A 20,414-nucleotide genomic window follows, 5' to 3' on the forward strand; every position below is an offset into this window, starting at 1 on the left:
TAAAATGTGCCCTACTCACTGCAAATGCATATCCCGACTCTCCTAATTCTTCCAAAACTGTGCGTTGAGAAGCAGTGGAAATCTTGGGCTGAGGACAATCTGATACTTGTGCTGTTTTCTGAGGAATCAGCCTTCAATGTCTTTCACACACCTGGAGATTAACAGCATAGAGAAGCCACAAACAAACTTACCACTCAGACTGTTCAGTGCTCAGAGTGAAGCACATGGTTGGATCATTGATGATTTACACTGAAATATCTGGCACTTACTAGGGCCACTACTTGTGCTAGATGGACAAGGACTACCAAACCATTCTGGAGGACAATCTGCACCCAATGGTTCAGATATTATACCCTGAACGTGGTATGATGATCATAATGCATCAGTGGTGAAAGTGTGGTTTGATGAACATGAAAGTGAACTTGAGCATCTCCCATGGACTGCACAGTCTCCAGATCTGATTACCACCACTTTGGGGTGATTCATTGGAGTGAGTCAGGAAACGTTTTCCTCAACCAGCACCATACTAGTACATTATTGTGATCCAAAACCAGGTGTTTGCGTTTCAATGTCTAACACCAGTAGTTTTCAAAATACATTACGGACTGCTGATGAGCCATTCTTTTGTAATTACTTTTGGCATATTACACATGCTATTATATTAATATATGCTATGGATTGATTCATTCATCTTGTAGTGTAGAATAGCAGAAATTTCATGTAAATTTAATAAACCTTTGTAGGGGAGAGCAAGCTAATATCAGATTACTGGACGCATAGTTACCTTTAACACATTCATGGTCATACATGCATTGTCAAAAAAACAACACTGAGTAAGACAGACTCACATTCCATTTCTCCATCATCTGCAAGATGTTCTCAAAAAATATGTTCTCACTTGTTACTGATCCCTTCTTTTCATAATAGTTAAACATTTTCAAAATCTCTATCTTTTTATATGCCTTTATGTTAAATAGGCTAATCACTATATAGTGGATAATGTGGATGATACGCTATCAGGATGTTTAACATATGGGATTTCTTGAGATATTAACTATTCTGCACACTCATCTATAGATGGCCAACTGCAAAATATATATTGATAAACCATTTTTTTCTTTTCATTCATTTACATCAGGTCTACATTAAAACAGTTTTGTGTGTTAATTATTTAGTCAGATACTTTCTCTGTGACAGACATTTCCTTTTACTTTAAAACATACTTCATACAGCCATTTAGAACAGAGTTTGAGACAGGGAAAATTTTCGAGCACAATTTCCTAGTGAAATTACACTGCATTTTCTTAAATATAAATAGCAGAGGGAATATTTTCTATCATTTTTTAACAATTGTTTATTCTGTTTGTTTCAAGTTTCCTTTTATTGTTTCCTCTGGCCCACTCACTGATATTTCTCTGCCAAATCATTTAGGAGCATTTTTTTTAGTATTAAAAATATTATCCGAATGCTTTGGCAGCAGCGCCATACTGTGGCAATAAAAAGTATTCATCAAGAAGAACCAGATGAACACTTGGGAAGAAATCTCACTCAGTCACCTGGGGCAGTGAGTAGCTTTATAGCCCTGCTGTCTGTTTTCAACAACACTGTGGAGTCATTTGCTCACCACTGACTTAAACATTAGCCAGATGATGTTTTTTTGCCACAATAGCTTTTTTGTTTTTTTTCCCCTACAGTATCAGGTTAACAAGATAAACAATCTTTTCTAGAAGTAAAATGCTATAATAAAATCTGTAGTAAAAAAAAAAAAAAGAAAAACAAAACACGGGACTGCTTTGAATTAAATCATTTATGTTGTTTTTAAAATGCAATTATCCCATATCAGATTAAAATTCATTTAAACCACCATCAACCCCCTCCCTCCCCCCAGTTTACTAGAACAAAAATCTTTCTCTGTACAAAGGTTAAGAAAATAGAAGACAAGTTTCTTTCACTTTAAAACAACCTTATAAAACATGTTCACATCCTATTAGTTACTGCATTTTCACTGGTGAGAAAATAGGAATCAATAACAAATGGGAAACTGGCTCATTAATAGCCAGCAGCCTGTTCGTTTCACAGCTGTCAAATTTCCAAAGTCACCAAGTATGAAGGTTTTGGTTTAAAGCAACTTATAGAATATGTATGTAACTTACAGGGATGTAGATGTTCCTGATCAACCCTGCCTGCATACTCTTCCTTCAATAGCAACAAAAACGGTTCATGAGTTACAGTACAATAAAATTCCTGGGTTGGAAACACTACATCAGAGATAACCTTACTGGTCAGAGGCGTTAATTGCCCGAAAAAGGAAAAGGAAAAAAAAAAAAAAAAAAAACATTGACTAAGAACTACAAGTCCCTTAGACCTAATTTAATAATGCAGAACTGTGTTTCGTGATCAAGCAGTGACTGGGAGAGTTCTATTTTTGTCCTTGATCTGGCAAGAGCTGATTTCAATAGTCCAGTTTTAGCAGCCATTTAATCTTTGGAAAACTAAATTTTGGTACTTTCAGTCCAAAGCAAATATTGTCAATATTTTAATTCTGTTAATTGTAATACTGTATTAAACTATTGATTAGTGGAAAAACAATCACCAAAAAAGCAGAAGACTTAAATATATTACAACATGGTGTCTTCTACACTCACCTGCAGCTTTGTCCATTATGTAGTTAAAAAACAGTGTTTCAAGGAAATGCTCTAAAGGGCATCTGAAAGTGTTCTCACAGTGCTGATGGGATACAATACCTGTGGACCAACTCATCCAACAGCATATGATAAATAAGACTGCTTCATTGTTATGGCCAACAGTCTTTGCCTCTCTCCAAGGTAACTGGTATTACAGTGATGGAGAATAAAGATTCCACTGGAAGTAGTACATAAACATGGCTTCATGGTTTGTGTGGTGCAACAGTTCTTTGCAGTGTTTTTCTCTCTCTTTTTGAGTTCTTATTCCTGTTCCATCACAGTCCTACCAATCCTTATGTGCCCAATTGTGTCCTGAACACTCAGTCTACAGGGCCCTGGAAGATAAGCTTAGCACATCCCTGTGTGACACTGAGCTGTGTGGCACAGAATGGGCATGCAGCATGGAAAGCATGGGTACCATGTGGTAAGGGAATTTCAGACCAGTAGCGGGTTGACTTCTCCGAGCAGACATGACCACAAGGAATAAAGGCATGCGTAGGTGCTCCGGAGTCCACATAAAAGGCTGGTTCACAGCCTAGCCACAGTGGCACATAGGGCCCCACAGTCCTGCACATGGGGCACTCACGTTTGCCGTTAGGTTCACGCTCTGAGCTGTGGCCCCACTCATGGTAACCATGCACATGCCCACATGCCAAGTACACCCACGGCTGCTTGTCCTGCTGTTGGGCAAGATTGGGTAGTGGCCGGCTGGATCGATGCATGCTGGGAAATGCCAAGGTGTTGAGGCCCACAGGGCACTGTGGTCGCGTGGCATTCAACTCCTGGCGCAGTGCCTCCAGGTGCTTCTGGGTGGGTGCGTGAAAGAGACCTTCGGCGGTGCGCCACAGTAGAGTGGCACCACACAGGTCCACCAGAGAGCCGTCCAGCAGCACGTTACTCTCACTATCCACCTGCACATCAAAATAAACATGCAGTTAAAATATAACAATACATGATGCTTTTACATTCTAAAGTCAAAAAGATCAAATTTCACTTAAAATGGATAAACAAGATTACACTAAGGTTAAACAAATAATTCTTTTAAATTTAACACGTTACTTTATTCATACACAATCACATACTCTTATAAATATGATTCATTTGCCTCTGTCCTTACTGACAAGATATTGTGACATGCAGGCAGTCAGTCAGCAGGCAAACTTCCAGCATTTGCAATTTGTATAAAATCACTTGACCTGCAGATGGTGATGGAGAGCTTTAAAAAACATCCTATTTGGAGTTAGTCTAGATGCAATCCAGCTTTTAAATGGTTGGCCTTTAAATATAAACCAAATAGGTTTCTGATATTTGCTTCAACTGGAGATTTGCTGAATGATTTTCATGTGTCAATTTATAAACAAAATCATTTTAATTCAGAGAGGGGTTAAGATGCAGTAATGCTGGCAGAGGTCCAGCTAATTTTTACATCAGGAATGTTCCTATAATTATGTTATTAATAGATATTAATAATTATCTTAAGTTCATTCTGAATAAACCACGAACAGAACCAAATCCACAAAGTGCATTTTGACCATTATATTTTAAACCCAAAGTAATTACTCAATTCAAATCCATTAAGTTAAATTAATCTCTGAGGCAAACATGTCAGGGACAGGATTTTAAAAAAGCCCGAGTCTGTGCTGTACAACTGAAGCCAATACTGGAAAGTTTTTTCATGTTTGTGACACAAGTCTGAAGATAGGAGGAAATTATTTGGTGTTGATAAAATCCAAGATCATACAATATATAAAATTTCCTCCCCAAACTGTGCAACTTAGTAATCATTACAAGGATGTCGAAGATTCACCCTTCTGATGTGATAAGGAGGAAAAAAGAAGCCTTTATAAAAAGCTGAGAGTTTCTGTCAAAATAAAATGTTTTTTTGGTTAATTAAATAATGAAAAACATTTCATGACTAATAATTATTTTATTATTTTTGGTACATTTGGTAAGTCAACCACCAAGTTAACCTCGGCCTTAGATGCTTCGCCGATGGTCTATATCTTTTGTGCCTGTGATAATCTGATTGGTTGTCCATATGTGTATACCAAATGACAATTAACTAAAGTGCTGTAAATTGTATTAAAACATCTTAATACTGGACTAAAACTTCTGAACTGTATGTATGGAACATTTGTAGCACTGACCAATTTGCCTCGTGTCTGTGCGGAGCGAGTCTCTCTCAGTGTATATACATCTCCACACACAGATATCTCTCGCCACACACCAGGCTTGGACTCCTCTGTGAAACCACCACGCGGATGCATCACCAGCACGCCATTGGTTGTCAGTCCATCCATCTGGCCATCTGGATTCTTCCATTTGGCTGCTTTCTCCTGTGGATAGAGGAAGATGGTAAAGAGCTATGCATGTGCACAAAAACATCCATGAAAGCCGTGACTAATTCTGTTTACATCTATATTTACCAGGTTATTCTGGAAGGCTCCACTGGGTCAGCAGAAAAAGATACTTCACAAGCCAGAACATTGATGTATATATAGATAGATGCTTTCTCAAATGCCAGTGATAAAAGTAGCCAGGAGGCTCATTCATGGACAATACATGTAAGTGTAGGGTCATGCGGAAGTTCACACTCACCCCTAGGAAGATGTTCTTGGAAGAGTCAAAGCCTGCAGCATAGATGCGTGCTGTGTACGGAGGGTTTCGTTCACACACCACCCGACAGGCAAAGCGCGAAATGGTGCTCTGTGTGATGGGAGAGTCCTCGCCGTCTACACCCCCTGACACAGTGTCTGTCACCACAAAGTCAATTGGGCTCTCCGTCGATCGACCAATCTAGAACCCAATCACAAAAAAGGCCAATTGTTTAAATGTGTGGTAAACTGAAGAAAAAAAATTAAGCAGGACCCAAAAATTTTTAAAAGGCTGTTCTCCCATTTTAAAATCAGCAATAGCAAACCTACAAAAATAAATAAATAAAAAATAATTGCAGACAAAATTGCACTTTTCATTTAGCACTAAATGGAAACCATCTAAATTATATTACAATGCATAACAGATACCAATATTAGGACATCTGTGTCCCTGTCTGCACTTCCCCATGCCTGAGGATGTGTGTAACAGTAAATGGCTGGTCGTGACAAAGTTACAGCTGATCTGTGATGTACATCAAGAGCACTAAAATAAACAGATTAAAAAAGCATCTATGTTTTACAAATATACAAATTTGTTGACATGGCAAAGTTTTCTGTAAATAGTCATTTATTTATGTTTGTTTGTTTGTTAACGTAAGAAGTCTCTGCTGTCAGTTTTTTCTAACTATTAGTAGTTTTTCTGTCACAAACCAATCTTACTGGAGGACTGTGCACTTTCTGCTTTTTCTATAACATGACGAGCACTGACAGTAGATGTAACTGCTGTTTACAAATGTTATAAATTATTGTCTCACAGAAATTACACAACATTAAATGGCCAAAAAGAACAAAGTGTTTGTCATTAATAAATTGTGAACTGTAATAATTGCCAACTTGCAGTCTTGCAAGAGGAAAAAAAATCACTTGGGGTATGATGGTTATAAAAGGTAAACTCTAAGTCTTTCACACCAGGCTACAGTACACCACCCTTTTGACATATTCCTAATAGAGTACACCCGGTCATGTTTTATTCTTTACAGAATGCATTATTTATGACCTCTTATACAGCTATATGACTGGAGTTTGTGTGTTACTTTACCTGGAACATGTCTGTGTCTTTGTCATGGCTGTACTCTACAACCACAGTCTGGTTTCTGGACAGTGTGTAGGAGATACTGTGCTGGCCCTTACAGTTTACAGCCTACAACAGAACAGCAACAAATGTTTGTTATTCTCTAGCCACAGCAACAAGCTAACAGAGGGAACAAGAGTCACATTGTATTTTTCCTGTTGTAACGAAAATAATCACTGGGAAGGACATTGTTTAAGGTCTCTGGATCTGAAAACATTGTATTTGCATTGAAAAAAAATAGACTTTATGTACGTGTAATATGTATAGCCATCTTAATTCCCTGTAACTATTTTGAGCACAAACATCTATCCCATTTGCTTGACAGACAAAACAAGGTCACATGATTATGTAAAAGTATTTAACACTTTCATAATATATTCAGAAGCCATCTGTGTCTGTCCCAGGCAGGAAGTGGACAAAACTATGAAGGGTATAGAAAGATACAGAAATGCAGTGCATCGATTCGTATTTCATGTTTCATACAGCCATCAGACGTTTAGGGGGTTGTCGATTTTTTTTTCTTAAACCAAACACATCGGTGATTTCTCGGTTATTCATTTCATTAAAATGAGTGGCAAATACATGTTCATCAGCCACAGCAAAGAGACACGTAAACCATCCCGGGAACGGACATTTCTAAATAAATGTAGCCAATCCACTGTTCATTTTCAACAGGACATGAAGGGATTTTATTATGGTGTAGCCACCTTTTCCTTCTCACCCTCTTTCTCTCACTAATCTGTGAGTTCCAAATCTCTACATCACAAGGGGAGTGAAAATGAGGTCATGTGCACTACACCAGAGGAAAGAATAGCTAGAGAGCGATCAAACAAGTTGGTGGGAGTCTGGTCACAGCAGTCTGAGTGAATAGTGGATATGGAGTCAGAATCTGGGAACTGGGAGTATATGTACAAATCACATTCATCTATTATATGCATTTATGTTTGAGTACTCATACTTGAAAGAAAGAATGAATTTAAGAGTGATAACTTTGCCTTCATGAGAACATTTAAGCATCCGATGTTGAACTGCCGATGGCCACAGGAAGAAAAAGAAAAAAAGAAAAAAACTGTACTTGGAATGTAATCACCTAACTTTTCTCAATTTACACAAAATAGAGTAACAGCATTACAATCTGAATCATGTTTGGATATTGCCAGTTGCCTACCCCATAGAGCAAGCTATTACACAATACATAGTAAGCGTCTTAGCCATAATCCCACTCCTGCCCTCTCTTATAAAATTTCTCGCCAATCCTGCCCACTCTCTCAGAGTTTCTGACTAATTCCACCTGTTCCCACAGTAATTCTGACCAGTCCCCATACACCCCCTACAATCAGCTAATAGTCAGCTAATTTTAAAAGAACCTATTTTGTACAGATCCTCATAAAATCATGATTTCATTGCTTATACTAAACTTAATTTAACCAAGTATCTAATTGCTGATTTATGAAACAAGTATGATCAATACACACAGAATTAATGTAAGCCAATTACATTATGAAGTCTCATGAGGATGTTGATGCTGACAGGAACTATAACTACAGTATAACTACTACTGGATTTGATATTTGTCCGGAAACAAACAGTGTTAACTGTTATGTAATTCAATCATGTTGAACCAGTGTACGTGTACAAATTAAGTCAATTTAATCAGCAGCATTTTTAGTGTATACTCCTGCAGAAAAATCTGACCAATCCCACAAAACTTTTGTCTAATCCGTCCTACAGGAATATTGACCAGCCTCACCCACTTTTGCAGAAGCTCTGACCAATCCCACAGTAGTGACTTAATCATAGCTGGTGCTATTTCCCAAAATATATGCATTATTATTTTTAAACTGCTACACAACAGCTGCTGTACTGCAGAAATCAGACCATTAGATGCGAATATCAAGTACTCATTTTACGTGCAACTCAAAATGTTCTTTCATAATGCACTTTGGCATTATGAAAAACAATAACCCAATGCTATTCAATGCATGGAAATTATTTGTTGTTGTGCTGTTTAAGTTTACAGCACAGTTGGCAAATATGTGGACATTTGTCTATCTATGTTTCAGCCAACAGGCTCCAGTTGATTCATGTTGATACTGAGAAGGCTGGAGGAAAACTAATTGCGGTTATCAACTCACATTAAAAGATATATAATCCTGTTCACTTTGAACCAAGGCTGTGTACGTTTCATTTTACGTAGGCAGAGGACCAGGAGAGACTGGCAACAGCAATGCAGCTGGCCAAGATTAAATGTTAAAAATTGACTTGCTAAATAAAAGAATGAGAAGACATTACAGGGTAGCAATATTGACAAACATCAATTCAAATCCTGCCAACCTTAGTCATATACTACGGATTATTATTTGCCCGAAATGAAAGGTTTCAAGATGCCATTCATTTTCAAAACAAATTTTAGTAGTACTGTGGTATTTAAACAGGGTACTTTAGGGTTGTGTTCTGTATAGTTCTTATTCTACGCTGCAATTAGAAGCTCAAAGAATAGGCATGGTACAGGATAAACCAGCAGTTTTATTTTGGGTTGTTTCTAAGGACGGCACAGTGGTGCAGCGTGCAACTTTGTATCACAGCTTACAGGTCCCTGGTTCAGTCCTGAGCTTGAGTTTCTGTCTGTGTGGAATTTCGCATGTTCTGCTCATGTCAGGTCCTCCGGTTTCCTTGCACTTCCCAAGATCATGACAGATGGTGGACTGGATAAAATGCCTTCAAGTGTGAATGAGTGTGTATGCACTGTGCCTACAATGGTGCCATCCCAGGGTGTATTCTCACCTCCAGCACAGTGCTCCCAGAATAGGCTTTGTTTCCATGTTGAACTTAAAAGACTCTCATACTGAATATACAGGAAAGCCCTAGTGAACAGCAACTTTAAAGCAGTTTTAAATTACAAACATCATGTTTAAATGCATTTCATTTGGGATAAGACTCTTACCACCCACAAACACCTACAACAAACCAGCAACACATATCCCTGCATTTCATAGTGGTTGCCAAAATATCCTTGTGAAAGCAGCCTAGCATGCAGTTTTAGTCCATTGTGGCTGGCAGGGAAATAGCACCTCCCTCTATCTCACTTCCAGCTTCACAGGGGGTCCACCATCTCCCATCCCATCCCTAATGTACACGGGCATAAAAACACAAAAGTGCAGTGACAATAAACCCTGAGGCCCATGGGCAGTGGGGTATACTGTATATTTGAACAATTGTTTTGTGAGGAGAGTGTAAGCAGACGAGGTTGGGTCACAGTAAGCTGTAGTTTTACAGCTGCCTCGATGGCCATCAATTAATGCAGAGCTCACAATGCAACTCTGACAAAGAAACACGACTGAAAGACCTCCAAATGGTCTCACACATTGTTCTGTCAAGAGCTCAGTGACAGTTTGTTGCCTGCTGGCTGAATGCAAGGCCGGTTTAGAGCAACTTTAAACAAAAAGAATAGCTATCCTTTGTAAGACTTTAAAATTAGAATAGTACAGGCGAAGATGTGTCAGTGCTGTAGAGCTGTTATTACTTTTTTATCCATTTAGAAGAAGGCTACTGAGCAAAAAGAGGCAGGATAGACAGTGCAGCAGGCCACAATAGCTATAGGTTTCACAATACATGTAGATATTTTTTACCAACCCTCTCTGAGCATCAAACAAGACTGTACCAGTCACCAATAGAAAAATCCATACCAGTAATTTGCTGGGAAAAGCAACAAAACACCTTTGTGAAAAGCTAAATATCCTACCCATCATATTTGTAGTGAAAAATTAGAATTAATCCCTCATTTGACATATACAGATTACAGTCAAATCTTTTTTCAGCTTTTAAGGAAGTTGGGGCCAAAGTGCAAAGTCACTCTGAGGTAAGCATATCTATCTAGAATATTTATTAGCAAGGAACTGTGTAGCTGCCTCCAGTTTCTGAGCGCAATGTGTGACAAGGACTGCACTTTTGCAAAAATACCTCTCAATTTTAGAAAAAAGGCACTATGCAGCCTAATAACTGTGTGGCAGTATGCTTATGAGGTAATTCGCTCATTACCTCACAAGGATAGTGCACAATTTAAAAAGTATAAAATGTGGCTTGTGCTAGCACATGCCAGTTGTAGGGAGCTTAGTGTCACCTTGTGCAACTCACATGCAATTTGCATATTCAAATATTATTCTAATAATGTGTTGGAATATTCTGACTAATTTTGCCTAAAATGCCCAACCTTAGACCAAAGGAAGCATTACAACAACTATGCATACAAGTAAAAGGGGAGAGGTGAAAGAGAACCACAGATGCCTGCGTGAAAAAGAATTACTAAGCCTATAACCTCACATGACTGGGCAAAGGGTCTGTCTGTTGGTCAAGTGCTACACAGACAACAATCAGCCACTTCCAGGTTAATCTCAGACACTGAGACGTTGATGTACGTTTTGTTTAAGTGCACAAAAAAAGTCAGATCACCTAAAAAAACTCATTTAAAAAGTGATGTTGCACTAACAGGGTTCCTACAGGTTTCCTCAAGTTAAATTCAAGTCTTTTTAAGACCTTTTTAAGACCATTTATATAAAAAATTAATACCTTTTTCACGTCCCTACCAGCAAAGAAAAACAAAATCCTTGAACTTGTGTTCATTTATTTTTCAAATGTGGAATGGGTAAAAGATAAGCCAAGCAGTGTGAAAAATAAAAACATTTCAGTAGGCCACAAGAAAGTCTGCCGAACAATGTTAAGTTGTTTTTTAACATGAGCTAGCTACTTATTCCATGCTGGGAATATGGGGAACTGAGAGACCCCTGAACAATAAACATCGAAAATCAGAACTCAACAATAAATTAAATTAAATTAAGAAACACAGTCAACTCCTTAGCTCTTCACTCAGGGCAGCAATGTCTTTATCAAGGACAGCCAGTTCCGTCAACTTCTCCTTATGGCCTCTCCGCAAGAGGTTGGACCTGGAGATCAGGTCAGTGTTGGTGTGGACCCAAAAGCTGTGCACAGATCCACTCTAGTTGCGGCTATAGCTGGAGGGTCTGCAGCGCTAGCAGCAAGCTGGCTAAGCTCTTGTTGCCACTTCAGGCACATTAGCAGATAGCTGGCTAACATTAGTTGGTTGAAACACGCAGGCGATGGATGGAGTTTGATTTTGTCCATTGAGAGCGTTAATGTGCTTGGACAACTTGGCATGAGACTGTAATGCCATTGTACTTAGCTGAATCCTTTTTTTGCATATGGTGCAAAAGGCCTCAAAAACGTTGTTGTCCACTGGTTTTAACCAATGACGAAAAGAGTTTTTATCCAGCCACGCTTCATTAAATTTACATTTCCCCATAACCTTAGAATGAAATTGGTAGCTAGCTAGCTAACGTAAAAACAAACTTTAAAAATATAACTGCGTGCGTCAGCCTAGTGTTAATTTTGTCACCTATTTTTAATTTAGTCTTAGTCTTGTGCCAAATGTCCTTGTTAGTTTTAGTCATATTTAGTCATTCACATATCTTCTTTTGTTAGTCAAGTTTTAGTCGACTAAAAGTCTTTTAATTTTAGCCTAGTTTTAGTCAAAAAATTGTAGCTTGACCACATCTGGAATCTATTGTAAAAATAAATACAACGAGGCCTCATTAAATGCAATAATATCAGGAACACAAGTGTTATAGTGGAAATAAATAACTTAATGAAAAGCCTAAGATCAAAACTGTAGGTATATATATAAATTACCAACTTAATGCAAGTTATACATGGTATTGCACACACCATTATTGATGATATTTGGAGCAATATTACATGTAATTGTTAAACTTGATTCCCTTACATATACATTTGTTTTTAAGCCTAATTATTAATTGTGATTATGATGTGATTGTAACAGGGGCTTGGGAAGAGGTTTCAGGTTGGGGGTGCTGAGTTTTTTCTGTAACCACTTTTGAATAAGAAACAATATCGAGGCTATAAAACTTGTCAAAACTCCGCGAATCACAAAAGTATCAGTGAGAAGTTGAGAACACTTGTTTAAACCGTGCATACACTCGGACTTGACCGCACATCACATTTTTTACTTTACTGATACTGCTTTTAATCGTAATGCAAAGACCGGTCATCGGGACATAAGCTGTCATGTACAATAAAAGAGCCTGTGCAGCGACAGGAAATATAATTTAACACAAAAAGCCTGACTAGACCAGTAGTGGACTTGCACTCAAGACTATTTATATATTTATTTATTTATTTTGAGCGGCGTGTGGACGAATTCTTTCTACACACACACTATTTTATTTTTTGATAACAGACCGCTGCGAACTATAACACACCGTTGCCATGAAAAACTTAAAGTTCTTAAAATTTAAAACTAAATTTTCATTGATTTCTCGCGCTTCTCCTTTGCTTGTTATGTTGTGTTGTGTTGTAGTCTATGGCTGTCGTAGCGCGTGATCTTCCTTTACTAAAGGCATCGCGTGTTCGCAGTATTTTGTACGGTGACCCGGGGCTGCGTTGCGTTCTCAATTATTGGTTCCGCCACTCTTTTATACTACGTCATTTAATCTAAATAATCGTGGTTGACAAATGAAACTTTTGAGGAAAATTACAATATGGAGAAGTTACATACAGCACAATTTTTAAGACCCAAACATCAAAATTCAAGACTTTTTAAAGACTTTTTAAGGTATTTCCAAATTAATAAATTCAATGCTTTTAAGACTTTTTAAGACCCCGCGGGAACTCTGACTAAGTGATGTTACAGGAAGTGAAAGGGATGTCAGCTACAGAGAACAATACTTTAATGCTTTATTTTCTAGGGCCTTTAAAAAAGTTTCCATTCACTGTGCAAAGAGTTATTTTTCACTGATGAAGGATGGACACCGATAATCAACAGGTCACCTTAATTATTTTAGGGGGAACACCACACCACAGGAAAAAGAAGGTGCTATCAAAGAGGACCAGCAAAACAAGCCAACCATCACACCAAACAAAGTAAGAAGACAAAAGGAGTCTCTATGGTCTGATTCTAATATTTTTGTGGCTATAGATTACGTCTAAGATTAGAATTCTGACATAGTAAGCCAGCATATTGATGCTTTTTAAATCCCTACCATGTCACAGCAATAAGAGAGCTACATATGTCTCAGAGGAAGCAAGTGTTAGCCATCAGCCTCCACAATTAGTAGCTGATCTGTGATAATCGAGATCTAGCTAATGGGTTAGAATTGGTGAGAACAAAATTGAAGAAATTGGCAGAAAACACAAAGAAAGATATTATGATTTGGCTAAAATATGCAGAGATGGTACAGAAATGAAAACTTTCCACTTTATCACTGTATAAAAAGAAGGGGGTTCTTTCTGCCTTAGCTAGTGCTACAGCTGGGAAGAAAAACAGGCAGAGTGACCACAAATATCTGCTCCAAAACAGTTCATAGGCCACTACAATTTACTCCCACCTCCATACAACTGTTGTAAACATGCTTACATACTTCCACTGCAAGAATGACTATTTACAACAGATGCATCAGTCCTTTCATTTCTTTTTTTTAGCTAGAGGAACTTAGTCATTCTGCATTTTTAGACCAAGAAGTTAAGCCTATACTATACATTAAAGAATTACAAATTGCGAGGTACCTTGCTGTCCTGCGGGTTATTGAGGATGTGTACAGTGCTTGGCTTAACCCCGTTGGCTTTGACTCTCTTGTAGAGGGCAAAACGGCTCCTCCTCCTTCCGCGGTCTCCACTGGGGAGGGATCCATTGTACCTGTATATAAATGACAGGGAACTCAAATTTTGGGTTCATGTAATAAGACATACCTAGTCAAATTAGCTCGTTTAAACTGAGAATCAAGTCTAATGAAATGCATGTTGTTATCTGGCACTACAAGTACTAAACTTTGGTGCATTTATACTGCTTTCGTAAGCATGTGACCATCCAACTGGTCCCCATCTCCCCATAGTGGTAGTAGTACTGTAGTATTAGCTGACTAATCTATGCAACTAGTGGCTTGTTACTAGGAAACAAAATAGTATATGTAACAGTTACTTTAGAAGGCTGAAACAATCTGCTGTAAACTAGCAACTACTCCGGACACTTGGCTCCTTTGTGGTTGACTCCTCAGCATAACTACCAACATAGTTATAGTGCTAGTGTTGAAAAAGGTCAGCTGAGAAATATTTCTTGAGCACAGCAAAGAACTTAAAAAATAAAATATACAAATCATACCAATATCTGTGAAAAACATTTTACAGTTCAGTCTTTGCAGCTCTGCCGATGTGATACAGAGAATCTGATATCTTTTATGCACTTTTCTGGTCACACCCTTCAGAATCTTCTGCTGGTTTCCAGCAGAAAAACAGACATGTTTAGGGAATCCCTAAACGTTAGATAATCAACAGGCCATCAGCAGAGTGGAAACGAGATAATCTCTTATGGCCAGTCAATTCCCCTCTTAAGTTAAGCATGACTTCATGAACATTCATGCACATTTATTTCTAAGAACAAACTGCACTAAAGTCACAAGCCTAGAACAGTTAATAACATCAGTTCAATACAACTCACTTTAATTTAACATTATAATGTATTAAAATGCTCGTTCTCATAAGTTACTGTTATACATTTAGCACTTTAACTATACAGTATAGACTTAAAAAAATGAATGGTTTTGGATCACATCCCATCGAAATATATGGAAATTTATATATTTTCATAGAACTGACCATTCCCATCGTTAAAAATGAATACAAATGAAACTGTTATTTGGATTTTATATTTAAACAAATTAAAACAAGTTTTATTTTTTAAGTCTTGATAATTTATTCCTGTAAAGGTTTTTATGACATGATTTTTTGATGGTACTACTTTTGGTTATAGATAAACAATGTTTATTACACCTGCATAAACTGATTGGATTCTTAATTTATAGAAAAACAATAAAACTAAAATCACAGTACTGTTCAAACAAAATTTCAGCCAAACCACTCTTTTTACTTAAAGGTGCATCTCAATAAATTAGAATGACGCCTTCTGGAAAGTATGTTCATTTACTGTTAGTAGTACTACTCTTGTCAATACTCTATAGATTCTCTATGAGGTTCAGGTCTGGTGAGTTTGCTGGCCAGTCAAGCACACCAACACCATGGTCATTTAACCAACTTTTGGTGCTTTCGGCAGTGTGAGCAGGTGCCAAATCCTGCTGGAAAATGAAATCAGAATCTTTAAAAACATGGTCAGCAGAAGAAAGCATGAAGTGCTCTAAAATTTCTTGGTAAATGGGTGGTGTGACTTTTCAAAAAACACAGTGGACCAACATCAGCAGATGACATTGCACCCAAATCATCACAGACTGTGGAAACTTAACACTGGACTTCAAGCAACTTGGGCTATGAGCTTCTCCACCCTCCATCCAGACTCTAGGACCTGGGTTTACAAATAAATTACAAAACTTGCTCTCATCTGAAAACAGGACCTGGGACCACTGGGCAACAGTACAGTTCTTCTTCTCCTTGGCCCAGCTAAGACTCTGACATTGTCGGTGGTTCAGGAGTGGCTTAACAAAAGGAATATGGCAACTTTAGCCAAATTCCTTGGCACGTATGTGTGTGGTGGCTCTTGATGCCTTGACCCCAGCCTCAGTCCATTCCTTGTGAAGTTCACCAAAATTATTGAACTGATTTTGCTTGACAAGCCTCTCAAGGCTGCGGTTCTTTCGAATGGTAGTGCATCTTTTTCTTCTACACTTTTTAACTTCCACTCAACCTTCTGTTAACATGCTTGGATACAGCACTCTGTGAACAGCTAGCTTCTTTGGCATTGAATGTCTGTGGCTTACCCTCCTTGTGAAGAGTGTCAATGATTGTCTTCTGGACAACTGTCAGATCAGCAGTCATCCCCATTATTGTGTAGCCTAGTGAACCAAATTGAGAGACCATGTTGATGGCTCAGGAAACCTTTGCAGGTGTTTTGAGTTGATTAGAATATGGTGACATGCCAAACAGCTAAAGTTTTGAGATCCAAAATCAACGACACCAAAGACTTAAACTACTTCAGTCTGTGTGTACTGAGTTTCAGAATTTGAGTTGAATTACTGAAATAAATTAACTTAGCCACGCTCAACAACACTGCATTCAATTTAAGGAATTTTTAGGTCCTTCAACTAGATTAGAATCAAGGAAAATAAAATCCTCAACTCACAATTCTTAACTGGGAACAAAATGGCGACCTCAAATGCAGGTTCAGCAAGCCCTTATTTTTAAATTAGCTTTCTATATGTACATAACCCTACCTACAGATACATTTCCATGATAAAATTAGCCAGCTAGATAATCTTATATTATTAGAAGAACACGGAGCCCCCACCACTTTAATACATGGACATAAATTAGATCAGCCTGATACCAGACTTCCTACTTCTAAGATAAATGCAGTACAAGTCAAACTAGTATAATAAGCTACTGAACTTCACGATTAGGCATTTTATATGTATAATCTAATAAACACTTCCTACCCAGTTATGTTTGCCCAGAAACTTAACTGTCTGACAACATATAAATAGCTAGATTCGGGCATTAATACAGACTAAGAGAGATTAAAACAAACAGAATCACTGACTTCAAATGTACCTAACCACATAATGTGCTTCTGGCTAGAATGCTTTATTTTCTTTCAACATGTTTAACTACAAGGTAATTGTGTGTTCTGGTTCTGCTCAAATCTTTCAGTGTTTCCACATAGCTGCATGTTCCTGATTCTGAGAAGGTCGTCTGTAATGTGTTGCAGCGTATTAATCCACCCGGTAAAACTGCTGTGAAATGGTAGAGATTGTGCCTCAGCTGACGTGTGTAGTTCTGCAGGCTACGTACATGCTATAGTTACAGCATCAAGATGTGTTGTAACACTGTGGAGTGCAAATGGTGTGCATTTGTTTGGCTATTGATTTTTGCACCTCTAACTGACCATTTACAAGCATGGTCATGTGCCAGGCTGGGGAGATCACAACATACATACATAAATACATACATCTGGGGAATCTAATCAACATGCTCTGATATCTTCAGCTAAAATGCTTTATAGAAACAAAAAGATTAAAGAGAACAAGTCAGAAGCTAAGAAATGAATATGGTGAAAATCTTCGTGGCATTTTCTCTCAGACAGGCACTCAGTCCTGTGTAGCTGATTGTAATCCTTTCCCTTTGCCCTGAGCCAGAATCCTCTGTGGAAGTGATCAGCTGCACCTGTCCTGCAGACCGGGGTCATTCCCACAGAGCCTGTCTCACTTGTCACCACAAATCACAAAGCAACAAACCTCACCGGAGGGGGGATTCCACAGGTTTGTTAAAATAATCCAGACAGATTACTCTATCTGAACAGTACAACAGGAATTTCTGTCTGACATACAATAGTCTAAACACAACTGGGGTGAATTTTAGACGTTCACATGACCACAACAAAGTCTTTCAAAGTAGTTTTAAATGTTTCTTAAATATTAAATGTGTCCAGTGAATTGTTTTTTCCCATCATGTGACCAAATTAACATAGTGTGTTTCTATTATGAGTGAAATCCTCAAACCTTTATGAGTGAAATCCTCTAAAATCATGCGGCAGAACTCAATCAGCCCTTCTCAGGTGACCGAGATTAAAGCCATTTTAGAAACAAGCATGCCACATGACACTGAATACCACACTGTGAATGAGTCAATGGCTCAGAGAGATCCTTTTTCCTCAGTTCCACCCACAAAGATCAGTCAATGAAAATCAAAATGTCCTGCCAGAGGTGTTACTTCGAAGAGGCTAGTAAGGTCACACAAAACCCTATCAATAAGGCCAGTCAGGCCAGTGAGGACAATGAACAGAGACAGCAGGACTGAGGAGACACAGTTCCTGTGCCCAGATCAATAATACACTCATTCAGCCTCAGTCTCTCTCTCCAAAGTGTGCCAGGGTCCCGTGCCAGGCAGCGCTAGCTAGAAAAAAAACCTGCAGGACAAGAACAAGACTGGTACTGATGGTACAGCCTGGAGCTGGATAATGAAACCTCACTGAGAAGTCAGTTGTATATTATTATCATCATCATCATCATCATCATCATCATTATTATTATTATTAATAATAATATCATGCTGATCATTATTATTATCATCAGTATTATTATCATCATCATCAGTATTATCATTAAACATTATTAAACATAAAAATATTACTTTTCACATACTTTGAATATGTGTATCATACTTTAGAAAGCAAGAATATGTAATAGTGATCTCAAATACTATTAATATAATATAATGTACACTAGATAATATGATAAAATAATATACACTATATAATAATATAATTTTTTTTTAAAAAAAAGCAAGAACTTCAAGCAAGAATGTCAACTCAAATTATAGTGGGGCTTAAAAGGGGGAAAAAATCTAAAAATTGTTTAAAAAAAAAAAGGTCGACCACAGGGGAGGAAATGGGAAAGAAGTCTGTTGGATTAAAACGACTTCCGAATTCCTCCTGAATCTCTGTGGGACTTCCTGAGTGTCGGAGACAAGCCGCTGTGGCCAAATAATACAACACGTTACACAGCTGCAACAGCAGAAATCCCCAGATTAGGGTCAGACTTGTTTAAAGCGGTGATCATGTCTATTGTGATCAATCACAACAATAAATATCGGCAGACTAAAAATGCGTGTTATCCTGCTGAAGACTCGGAGAAAAGCACGTGTTCCGGTGCGAGAGTAACGTGAGCGATGGGAGGTCGCTTACGCTTCTAAACTACCTCCTGTAGAAAAACAAACACATTCGGTGAACATAGTTAGTAACAACGTGGTTTATACAGCAGACAAAGGCTAAGTGTTGTTACCGTTGTAGTAAACGCTGAAGTCCACACTGTGTCGGATCACATAACGACAGTTGGACTGTTTAAAGCGGGTTTTAGGGAAACAGATGACGGTTATTAAACTCACCCGAGAACAACCAGCTCCCCGTACTTTACAGGCTCTTTGGTGGGTGCACAGGTCTCCTCCTGACCCGGAGAAAACATCAGGCTGTTCAGCTCAATAAGCGGCCGCTCGTCGCTCTGCATTTAGTGGCTTTAATCCAGAGAAAAAGATCACAGAGGAAATACTTCAAAGGACGCGGCTAACGGCCATTTTCCGCCCTCTTTTCCGCCCCCACTCAAGTTTTCCTGTCTTACTAAATAAACTCAGTAATCTCATACAGTAAGATACAGGCTGAATACTTAAAATGTCTCACAAAACATTTCGAATGATCGAATAAACGACTAACTTCGTGTTCCGACCGCTTTCTGCCAAGTGGAAAAACATTAAGCTACACGGTAGGGGGTGGACCGTACCATTCACTCTCGCCCACTTTAAACGGGGTGAGCAGCGTAGAGAAATGTAAAGAAGTGGTACAGTAACTTCCAGCTCTTGATCCAGATTACGTCGTAACTATAACCGAAAGTAAACCTATCCTAAATTATATTTTCTGTGTAAAAATGTTTCCGTTCAACGAAGCAAAACCCAGCCATTGTCCACAATTCTCCCTCCGATGGAACAGTCCAAGTCCGCCACGGTCTGAGGCGGCACCTTCAATTATGTAAACAAAGAGTAAAATTTGGATATTTTTAAAGGGATATTCACACCATATGTGGATCTCTGGTGAATCCTTGCTCTTGTTTGCTCAGCATGTAGGTTATTATCTAAATATGTTATAGATATCATAAAATGTCAAAAAAAAAAAAACATTTCAACCCACTCAGACAAGGTTCATTGTGAACTTTCAGAACCATCAGTTTATAGTCATCTAACATTACAGTGTCATCTTTTTGCTGCTCCAGCAGATGAGCCATTGGCTTTGTGACTGCTGTTTGTCCAAACACACTTCCAGTCATCCTAACTTAGTAACACTAGGTAACACCAAAGCACAAAGTTGGACTAAGTCAATTTAATCCAAGTAACAATTAAAATAGAGCAATAAATACAAGGACTCGGCAATAAATATACCATAAATAAGGATGATTTTGATTAAATAAAAATAATGGGTATCCCAGC

The 20,414-nt window shown here is 38.2% G+C and overlaps 1 protein-coding gene across 2 annotated transcripts; it reads right to left on the reverse strand.

The window, feature by feature from the left end:
- Positions 1–1,789: 1,789 nt before the first annotated feature.
- Positions 1,790–19,729, reverse strand: peli2 (pellino E3 ubiquitin protein ligase family member 2). 2 transcript variants are annotated; one of them, XM_060879868.1, is made up of 6 exons: positions 19,326–19,729; positions 14,007–14,136; positions 6,378–6,479; positions 5,283–5,480; positions 4,832–5,020; positions 1,790–3,595 (listed from the first exon to the last, which is right to left on the reverse strand). In XM_060879868.1, exons 1-6 carry the CDS (start codon positions 19,442–19,444, stop codon positions 3,005–3,007), a joined length of 1,329 nt encoding a protein of 442 aa, XP_060735851.1. In that variant the 5' UTR covers positions 19,445–19,729; the 3' UTR covers positions 1,790–3,004. The 2 variants fall into 2 exon arrangements, with proteins under 2 accessions (XP_060735851.1, XP_060735852.1); XM_060879869.1 differs by lacking the exons at positions 14,007–14,136; positions 19,326–19,729 and adding an exon at positions 9,372–9,566.
- Positions 19,730–20,414: the final 685 nt, after the last annotated feature.

The sequence above is a fragment of the Tachysurus vachellii genome, chromosome 10, assembly GCF_030014155.1.
Source record: "Tachysurus vachellii isolate PV-2020 chromosome 10, HZAU_Pvac_v1, whole genome shotgun sequence".
Taxonomy (NCBI): domain Eukaryota; kingdom Metazoa; phylum Chordata; class Actinopteri; order Siluriformes; family Bagridae; genus Tachysurus; species Tachysurus vachellii.